Source organism: Diabrotica virgifera, chromosome 4, assembly GCF_917563875.1.
Source record: "Diabrotica virgifera virgifera chromosome 4, PGI_DIABVI_V3a".
NCBI classification, from domain to species: domain Eukaryota; kingdom Metazoa; phylum Arthropoda; class Insecta; order Coleoptera; family Chrysomelidae; genus Diabrotica; species Diabrotica virgifera.
This window is the reverse complement of record NC_065446.1, coordinates 226500235-226511586: the sequence shown is the minus strand read 5'-3', so window position 1 is coordinate 226511586 and position 11352 is coordinate 226500235. Positions and strand designations below refer to the sequence as shown.

Below are 11352 nucleotides of genomic sequence, written 5' to 3'. Positions count from 1 at the left end.
ATAAAGAGGAAGAAGAAGAAGAAGAAGAAATAATTTTTAATCAATATCAATTTTGAAAAACTTCTCTCACAGCTGGCATAGCTTATAGCAAATGTGAAAAATATTTTGCGAAACAGTATTAAAATATTGGGCAGACTATTTCCCAGCTTGGATTTAACAATAAAAAAACAATTAACTTAAAAACAATTAGCTTACATACCAAAATAAATATTATTCTTTTTATAAGAAAATAACCAAATAACATAACAATAATTAAAATATTTAAATTAAAATTAAAGGCATTTAAAAAAAAATTATAATAACACAACCAACTGAAAAATTTATTCTAAATCATTAAATTAAAATTAAAGACATTAAAAAAACTCTAACCAATTAAATATTCGAACAGACCACCGTCTTGCAGTGAACAAAAACCTAATCGATCATACAATGCAAGTCTCATTGAATTCAGCTGATCTGGCTGTACCTGACTGCAGAATGGAACAATTTTTTTTTGCAATTCGTATTCAAACAATTAAGTGTTTTTTTCCACACTCTGAATAACGTATAGGGTTGTAATATAATCCCGATGTATGTAATAGAAGTCATTCTCGCTGATTGTTAGTCGTAAACGGAGAAGTCAGTATAGACGTTGTTGCCAGTCGCTACAAAATATCATTCAAAGAAAAGGAATTCCCCGAATTCGTCACAAAATAAGTAATGAAAAATTCCGTGCTCCTTTCAATCGGTCCGAATTTGTAGTTGCGATAAAAATATAAAATGGTTCAAATATCTACAAAATATTTTTATTAATTATTGTTAAATTTTGCCGCCCCTAAAAAGTGCCGCCCGGGGCGGGCAGCCCCCGCCGCCCCCACTATGCTACGCCACTGCTCTATACCTTCTTAAAGCTCTTGAAACGCTGGATTGGTGGATTCTCAAAACTTCAGGAAGATATTGCTGCAATCGACCATCTCCAATTAAACCTACAATTTGGGCTGCTTGTTCTGACGTTATATTACTCATTTTTTGTAAGAACGCACCTCATCATTGAAAACTCAAGCAGACATAGTGCACAGATCAAATTCTCGAACACAAATGTCCAAAATGTTGGACATTGTGAACGTTGTTAAATGTTCTCATTTAACAACGTTTTGTTTACCGTTTTTTTTTTTCGACACAAACACGCTTCAACTTGAAATGTTATGGATTTGTAGACACCTAAAGAAGACGATAGACGGGTATTATAACATTCTGCTAAAAATTAAAAATTATTTTTTAAATTTTTTTCATCATCATTCTCTTTGCCTTATCCCTATGCGGGGTCGGCTTCCCTAATTGCATTTCTCCACACAATTCTATCTTGGGTCATATCAATGTTAATCCCCTTTACCAACATGTCCTGCCTTATCGCCTCCCCCTAGGTCTTCTTTGGTCTAACTCTCCTACTCCTTCCAGGAATCTGCACTTCAGCTATTCTTCGTATTGGGTGATTAACGTCTCGACGTTGAACATGACCAAACCATCTTAACCTATGCTCTCTCATTTTGGCGTCAATTGGTGCCACACCTAGACTTCCCCTAATATACTCATTTCTAATTTTATCCTTCTTTGTCACTCCACTCATCCATCTAAGCATTCTCATTTCCGCCACATGCATTCGTTGTTCCTTTTTCTTTTTCACTACCCAACATTCAGTTCCGTACATCATAGCCGGTCTTATGGCTGTTTTATAGAATTTTCCCTTCAGCTTCGTTGAAATTTTTCTGTCGGACAACACACCACTCGCTTCTTTCCACTTCATCCATCGAGCCCTATTTCTACTGCATGCATCTCCATCTATTTCTTCATTAGTCTGTAATACCGATGCTAGGTACTTTAAACTATTGCTTTTCACATTTATTTCACCATCCAAAGATACCATTTTATTTGTAGTAGCTCCATCTTTAAATGAACATTCCAAATACTCTGTTTTTGTCCTACTAAGTTTTAAACCTTTTTCCTCCAGAGCTTGTCTCCACTGTTCCAGTTTTTGTTCTAAGTCTCTTTCACTATTTTCTACTAACACGACATCATCAGCATACATTAAGCACCATGGAATTTTACCCTGTAGTTTCGCTGTTATCTGGTCCAAAACTAATGAGAATAAATACGGACTAAGCACAGAGCCTTGGTGCAATCCTACTTTCACATGAAATTTATCAGTCTCTCCCACACCTGTCCTAACACTAGTCGTTACTCCCTCATACATATCCCTCACATAATTTATATATTCACCAGGGACTCCTTTCTTATTGAGTGCCCACCACAGAATCTCTCGAGGAACTCTATCATATGTTTTCTCAAGATCAATGAATACCATATGAGCATTTGTTTCTTTACTCCTGTATTTTTCCATCAACTGCCTTATAATGAAAATTGCATCTGTTGTTGATCTTATAAATGTTTAAATTGTAAAAATTATAGTAAAAATGGAAAAAACACCTTCAAAAAGTCATGACAATTATCATAGAAAACGAAGTACGCCCGAAGAATCCCATCAGAAATTTTTCGGAATCCTTTCTTGAATTTTATAAGAGTTTCGAAGGTCCCATAAACAAAATTTAACAGTAAATGAATTAGTGAGAAGAGGAGCCCAAATTTGAAGACAGATGAGCGAAAATATTTGATTCCTTTTTGTAAACTTGAAGCTAAATTAATGTAGTTTAATATAATCAAAATTTAACCCTCACGCACAAGTTGTAGTCCATGTGACAAACAACTTCAGTGAGAAACTGGGTTTATTTATAATGTTATTATTTGCTACAAATAAACTCTATTATTATTATTATTATCTACCCTGCATAAAGCCAAATTGATTCTCGGATATTTCGGTCTCTTCACGTATCCGTCTATCAATTACTCTTTCCCATATTTTCATGGTGTGGCTAAGCGGCTTTATAGCCCTGTAGTTTGTACATTGTTGTACATCGCCCTTGTTTTTGTAAACAGGTACCCGTATACTGCTTCTCCATTCGTCTGGCATTTATCCGACTTCCATAATTCTATTAAATAGACCTGCTAGTCACCTTGTTCCTGTCTCTCCCAATGCTCTCCATACTTCCCCAGGAATATCATCTGGTCCTACCGCTTTTACTTTCTTTATTTTTTGAAGCGCTTGAGCCACTTCCTCGTTGGTTATTTTGGTGACCATTGCTTCTACTGTCTCCTAATTTTCTATCTACTGCTAATTTTTAAAATTTTTTTCTCATTCAAAAATTATGCGATACTTTTTGCGTTTAGTCTATATCTAATAATATGTATGTCAATGCGATTAAAGAAAAAAATAGGATCATGTTGGATTTACTCAACCCAAAAACGATACCGTCTTTTCATCCCCTGAGATTGATACCGTACATCCAAATTGGTTTCAATATGGTTTTGTATAGGAGTAATTTGTTATTTAATGACAATTTGGGTGTTCTACCAAGGAGCCAGTACATTTGTATGAACTTGAGATCCAACTACCTGCAATTCATTTGGATGTGTTTATTCCATGTTAGCCTTTGGCCGACATGCAATCCAAGGTATTTCAGTTCTTTGCTGACGGGGATGTGTGTATTGTTAAGTTTGAGTGGAGAACAGATTTCCCGGAGGCTGATAAATGTTACTTGTACTGACTTTCTTTCATTGATTTTAATTCTGCGTAGATTATACCATTCTACGATTAGGTTTAGGTGGGTCTGGAGATGATAAGAGGCACTTACTGGATTATCACTAGTTGATAATAGAACTACGTCATCTGCAAAGGATGCAGCTGTAGTATTGTGTGTTTCTGGTAAATCCGATGTGAAAATCAGGAAAAGTGGTAAACCGAAAACACTGCTTTGTGGGACCTCCGATTTAGGGATGGGAAAAACCTACCAGTTTAAACTTAAAACCGGTTTTTTTACTTCGCAATAACCGGTTTTACCGGCTGGTTTTTGTGCCGGTTATAACCGGTTTTTCCTTATTAAAGTAAAAACCGGTTATTAGGTTTTTACGGTGATTAGGATTAGGTTAGGTATTATTTCGTATCCCAATCATAATTATTATTCTCAAGTAATTATTCCAAACAAAACCATAATTCAAATTTTATTTTATTTTATAATATGCAGAAGCAAACTGAAAGTGCAATCTCACATCAGCCAGAAACAATTATTAAGTTTTATTATAATATTTCCTTGAAAAGGTATTTGTAATCATAATATTTACATAAGAAGTGATCTGGTTGAATTAGACGCAAAACGCAAACATCATCTATTTTTCACACTTAACTCTTGACATGGAAAGTGGGTGAATGACTATTTCTGATTACCAAAAATAATGCTCTGACTATGAATATCGAATTACTGATTACGAATACGAATCTCCAAGAATTTCGCTACGTTTTCAAAACAATACACTCATACAGGAAGTATTAAATGAGTTAAAATGTACCTACTCTACAAATATACAAACGTGTTAAAAGTAATACATGTTCTTTGGATAGTACATACTAATTTTGATCATATTGATATCGAGTCGAATGGAGTATCGCAAACTAAAGTGTATTGTAAATGTAATTTTGTAACCTATTGGATTAAAAAAACCGAAAACCGGTTTTTCCAAAAACCGGTTTTTTTGGCCGGTTATAACCGTCAGGTTAAACCGTAAGCAAAAAAACCGGTATAACCGAAAACCGGTGTTTTGTCAAAAACCGCCATCCCTACCCCGATTCGATGCTACAAATGGTGGATTTAGCGCTACCATGTCTAGCGGAGAAGCTTCTATTGGATAGATATGATCTGAGTATAAGGTAGTACTTACTGGATAGAATATTTTTTAATATAAAGAGCAGTCCAGGGTGTCATACTCTATCGAAAGCCTGGGAGATGTCGAGAAATACGGCGTTGCAATATTTCTTTCCTTCGAGGTTTTTTGCAATTTCATTAACTGAACTTATTATAATTGATGGATTCGACCGTTACTTGATTGAAGTTCATTTTATCTAACAATAAAACACTGAAAACGTTTGTTTTCTATACTTCCACAAAATTTATTACCACTATGTGACTACAGCTGTTTCGGCAGAGTGCCTTTCTAAAGTGATTTAGATTACTATGGGTTTATCTTTTTAAAGTATTTAACTGAAGAGGTTGAGGAGTGGGGAGCTGTTTGTCTCGAGTTGGTCATTCAGAATTATATCTCTATTTTTCAATTTAATAATTTCCATAGATTCTAATAAAGATAGCTTAAGGCCTTTATTTTGAATATGCAGAATTTGACACTGTTCATTAAAAGAATGATTATGATCTAGAATCTAGAAGGTGAAGTGCGTATGTAGAAGTGTCTGTTTTTCTATTTTTGAAAGCCCTTTTTTGATCTGCTATCCGGTTGTCAAAGGTTCTGTCAGTTTGACCGATGTAAGTTTTCGGACAGTCACCACAAGTTAGTTTGTAAACACCGCTCTGTAGTTGTTTTCTTTTTCGGCTCTTATTGTTCTTAATATATTTGCTTAGGTTGTTGTTCGTTCTGAAAGTTGGTGTTATTCCTTTCTTTGTTTTTTTATGTATCTGGCTATTTTTGTTGTTATCTTGCCAGTATATGTGATAGAGCAGAAGGTACTGGGTTCTGTCTGTGGTGGCGGATAGACTAATTTCATGGCTTTCTTATGGAGTTTTTGGTTTAAAAATTTTTTAGTTGTTTGTTCGTTATAGCCATTGTTTACTGCTATTTGTTTAATGATGTTCAGGTCTATCTTGAAATTATTTTTTGACATGGGAATTTCTGTCAGTCTATGTATCATGCTATGGTAGGCTGCTAATTTGTGTCGTGTGAGCCATAGCGTGATACATAGACTGACACAAATTTCCATGTCAAAAAATAACTTCGAGATAGAACTGAACATCATTAAACAAATAGCAGTAAACAATGGCTATAACGAACAAACAATAATTAACAAAATTTTAAACCAAAAACTCCATAAGAAAGCCATGAAATTAGTCTATCCGCCACCACAGACAGAACCCAGTACCTTCTGCTCTATCACATATACTGTCAAGGTAACAACAAAAATAGCCAGACACATAAAAACTAAAGGAATAACACCAGCTTTCAGAACGAAGAACAACTTAAGCAAATATATTAAGAACAATAAGAGCCGAAAGAAAAAACAACTACAGAGTGGTGTTTACAAACTAACTTGTGGTGACTGTCCGAAAACTTACATCGGTCAAACTGGCAGAACCTTTCACAAACGGATAGCAGAACACAAACGGGCTTTCAACAATAGAAAAACAGACACTTTTACAAACGCACTTCACCTTCTAGATCATAATCATTCTTTTAATGAACAGTTTAAAATTAATCTTTATTAGAATCTATGGAAATTAATAAATTGAAAAATACAGATATAATTCTGAATGACCAACTTGAGACAAACAGCTCCCCACTCCTCAACCTCCTCAGGTTTTAAAAAGGTAAACACATAGTAATCTAAATCACTTAAGAAAGGCGCTCTGCCGAAACAGCTGTAGTCACATGGTTGTAATAAATTTTGTGGAAGTATAGAAAATAAACGTTTTCAGTATTTTATTGAACTTATTATGTTGTCGAGTTGTTCCCACGAAAGCCAAATTGGTTGAGTTTTGATATGGTCTGGCAGCAGATGTTCTTCTTGAATTACAAATTATTTAGAAACCTTCGTGGTTTTGTCTTACCTTTTTTCCATGTTGTTTAAATCTGTATTTAGTTAAGCCTCACGTTTTTTGTTATTTTTAATGAAAAGTATATAGTACGCAAGAATGTATTATTGATTGGTTTCTCATCAAAAATAAAAAAAAGAGACAATGTATTTTATAGTATGCATAATTTTATTGTGTCACAGAAATACTTTTATTGTAAATTAATAAAAATGCAAATATTGAAACTATTATTTTATTCATCTATTTCATATTCTTCTGATTTTTCCTCTTCCTGAGGTTTCTGCTGTTCAGATTGCTCCAAATCAACTGTTTCTTTGGTTTGATTCTCTACATCTGGATCAGTTTCCATTTCGGGTCCTTCATTGGCTTTTTCTTTAGTTAATTGGCGTTTTTGTAGATATCCAATAATCTTCTCTGCCAAATGAATAAGCTGAAAAGAAAAGTTTAAAATTAAATAAATGTATGTATAATACACGGTTACAGCAGAATTTTCTACTGCTTGGTGTACAAAGCCACCTCTCTGTCTTAAGGAGTACTGTACATTTGTACATGGTGTCCCTAACTGGTAGAATCCCTTTTTCGTTAAAGTAACGATTGCATAATCAAAGCAATAACTCCCCACATTAGTGAGATAAAGAAAAATGATTAAAAAATGTGGAAAACAACAGTGTTGTTGATCTTCTTTATAGAGACAAAATTTATAAAACTTTATTTGAACTTCTGCTAAATATAATTTAAGATTCAGTAGTGCACAACAATAGTCCTGGATCCCGCGTACCAAAAAAAAGTTAATAAATAGCAAGCTGAAAATTGTTTAATACCTTAACGGTGTCTACTTGGACAAACTTTAATATATGTCGGACGATGTATGATGTAAACTAGTTCCACATGTCGGACTTATTCAAATGTACAGTTGGTGATAAATACCAGTCTGATTTTTGCATGAGTGTAACGAAAAGGTGACCAATCAATTGGAAGTTCTGTCCGACAAAATACATGGGACGTTTTCGTAGTATAACGTTCCAAATTTTTAACCTGTTCCACAATTAAAACTTCCCCTGTTCCAGTGTTCCCGTACATCAAAGTTTGTCCGTCTAGACACCGTTAAGCTATTAACAAATTTTCAGCTTGCTATTAATCAACTTGTTTTTAGGATGCAGGATCCAGGCCTTTAATTGTTTTTAGAGGATCCCTAATAGACCAGGGCGATCTGTGAAAAAAGGTATATTTTTAAATGTGCGAGGTAAATTCTTACAACATGCTTATCGTTTCATCAAATTTCATTAAAATCGACCTGATAGATTTTACAGATTAATTTTGCAATCTAATTTTTTTAAAAAGTTCAAATTTTTTAAAAACTTTCTGAAGAAAAAGTAGACCATTTAGAAGTTTGCTAATTTTTTTAACATATAAAAAAGGTCTCTACCTATCTAATACACTTAACTTTACAGAATTAAAATCGGATTGTCTAAGCGGCCTCAGCACTGTTTTAATAGTGTATTATGCAACGAGCATTTTAATGATGGTCATTATGAAGCGATTATGAGGGATAAAAAACAAGCCGTATACGGCGAGTTTCTTATAGAGTACGAGTTTCATAATGATAATTAAATGCAAGTTGTGTACACTATTTTTTCTATGATCATTCACAACAAAAAATATATTCAAATTTATTAATTTTGTAACGCAAACAAATTAAGTAGTTTGTCAGTTTGACAGTTTGTTTACATATTAAGAACTGTCAAAGCGTATGTATTTGACTCGCCATTGGTCACTGCGCGTGTACCACCTTTATCGCGAATGCCATATCGCGATTCTATTGGTTAAAAATCTGTATCTTAATGAAAATCTGTATCATAATGAAGTTCATTATCATACAGGTAGTGACATCATAATTGATATATTATAGTATGAGAATAGAAAAAGTTATAAACAATTTTTTGGCTTATAAACAAAATAGAGTGAGAACGTTTGAATTGGCATAAATTCATTTTCTCGAGAATAGGTCTCTCTGGAGATAAATCCCGAAACAGCTCGATTTTTATTTTTAAATTCTAATTTTTTGGTATATATGTCATATTAGTGACGTCATCCATCTGAGCGTGATGACGTTATCGATGATTTTTTTAAATGAGAATAGGTGCCGTGTGATAGCTCAATCGAAAGGCTATTCAATTTTGTATTCACTAATATAAACATTAACATAATTATTTATACAGGGTTTTAATAAAAAAAAATTTTTTGAATTAAATTAGTTCCAATATTTATATTACGTCATCACACCCAGATGGATGACGTCACTAGTATGATATTTATGCCAAAAAATTATAATTTAAAAATAAAAATCGATCTGTTTCGGGATTTATCTCCAGAGTCTCCTATTCTCAAGAAAATGAATTTATTCCAACTTAAACGACGCATTATTTATATATTTTTAATGAAAAACCAATCATCCCCTTACGTACGTTTCAGTCTCCCCAGGCCTCATGAGACGGGTTACATGACCACTTCTGAATGGAAGCGAAACCAAGCTGTCTATTTAAGCCGAATTATAAAAATAATTTGTGTATCGGTGGCTGTAGCGACATTTATTTAAAAAAGTGAGAAGTTCCAGATACGTAAATCTAAAAGCTCTCGTGGAACCAATTTCTGGTTATGTCCTTAATCTCTGCCTTTTACAATTTATAAGATTTATAATATTTATAAGATTTCTTAAATTTTTAGTCGTTGGAGCTACTTTGCAAATATATTGTTTAATTGACATCACATTAAAGACACCTAAAAACAAAACAGTGAGTAAAATATTTTAACATTTTATTATGGTGACGGTAATCGTTCACAGTTTTATTAATAAACATATTAATATTATAATATACCTACAAACAACAATAATACAAAACTTAACAATAGCAGTTGATCCATCTTATTGGAACTAAAATGTATCCCTATCAGCCTAATATTCCTTGATTTTGCTGAGAATCAAACTCGTTCTTTCTAGTTTATAAAGCCAGTACGTTGCCGCTGAGCTACGGCCGTTCATTTCTAGATACTTACCCTAATAACACCAAACATTCCATGTATGTTCCTAGAATGTACACACAGGGCATTGAGAACATTCCTGGAATGTCCTCAAAAGCACAAGAACGTCCCCTTAATGTCCCAGGAAAGTCCTGTGTTAGCATTTTAAATATTCCTTGAATGTCTTGTTGGAACATTCCATGAATGTCTACGAATGTTCTTTGGACATTCACAGTATATTTTTTAGACATTCCCTGGATATACTCGCTGATGTGACATAATACCTCCGATTTGTTTTTTCATGAGTTTTGTAAGAGAGACTAAAAACTTTTTTTACAGTCACCGCCTGTTTTCATATATTTTTTGACATGTTTTGTAGTAAACTTAACTATCTATTTACTATAAACCATGTCAAAATTTACATGTAAATACAGCAGATGACCCTAAAAATGGTTTTTCGTCTCCTACAAAATTCATGAAAAAGCAGATAGGAGGTATTGTCATATCACCGACGATATACCAGAAGTATATGTGGTCATACCAAATGATAAATCCTTGATAAATATAAATATTTTTATTACACAAAATCTTGTCATATATTTTTTTCCATCATCATCACTACGATGATGATTCATTGTATTGAATTGTACATTACGATTACAATCTGGTCATAACTGACCAATAAGCAATTTTAATTTAACCTAAATTACTACTGTTCCTTAAAATGAAGAGCTTACCCCATAGCGTCTCTTCTAATCTAACAATATCGTGCACTATTCTAAGGGTGCGTTCACTACGGAGACCAAAGGATGGTATCCTAGTCTAGAGCATGGTATCGTACTCTTAGTCCATGTGGTGAGACCGCTCCCGTCTGAAAAAATTTCTGTTCGATTTCTTTGTGGATTCATATTCAATCTTTAAACAAATCTGAAGGGTGCCGGGCAGAATTTTTGGGCAGAAATTGTTTAAACACTTTTTTTTTAACAAATACAGAAAATCACGTTTTTTTGCTCTGGAACATATATTTGTAGGTTTTTTGGGTTATTTTAAACAAGAAAGGTATCTTGTAATTTTTCTTAAAAATTGATAGTTTTCGAGTTATAGGCGATTTAAAATCTGAAAAATGCGAAAATACCCATATTCGAGGCTTAAAAACTCATATTTAAATTAGTATTTTTGAGGCTGCCAGATACTTAAATTGAAGATTGAACATTTAGCTTCAAGATTCTGAAGAGTGATCGCGTCCAACCTTAATTTATACCGTTGTTTTTTAATTGTTAAATATGCGTGTTTATCCGATTCTCTTGCCGCTGCGGCGAGCTCTATTTCAAAAATCTTCTATTTTCCTCCTATTTTTTCTGGATTCTTTGGGATATTCTAAATAGAATAAGTTTCTTGACATTTTTCTTAAAAGTTAATAGTTTTAAAGTTATAAGCGATTTAAAATCCGAAATATGCCAAAAAACGCATTTTTGGATTTTAAATCGCTTATAACTTTAAAACTATTAACTTTTGAGAAAAATGTCAGGACACTTATTTTATTTAGAATATCCCAAAGAATCTATAAAAAATATTTTTCGGAGGAAAATTGGATATTTTTTAAATAGAGCTCGCCGCACCGGCAAAAAAATCGGATAAATACTCATATTTA

General features: G+C 33.3%; 1 protein-coding gene across 1 annotated transcript in view; it reads right to left on the bottom strand.

The window, feature by feature from the left end:
* Nucleotides 1–6838: 6838 nt before the first annotated feature.
* LOC114334365 (Bardet-Biedl syndrome 4 protein) overlaps nucleotides 6839–11352 on the bottom strand; it is a 369578-nt gene continuing 365064 nt past the window's right edge. The window contains exon 10 of the mRNA XM_050649881.1: nucleotides 6839–7113. Within this exon, the coding sequence (XP_050505838.1) occupies nucleotides 6916–7113 (198 nt within the window). The 3' untranslated portion in view covers nucleotides 6839–6915. The remainder of the gene's footprint in view (nucleotides 7114–11352) is intronic.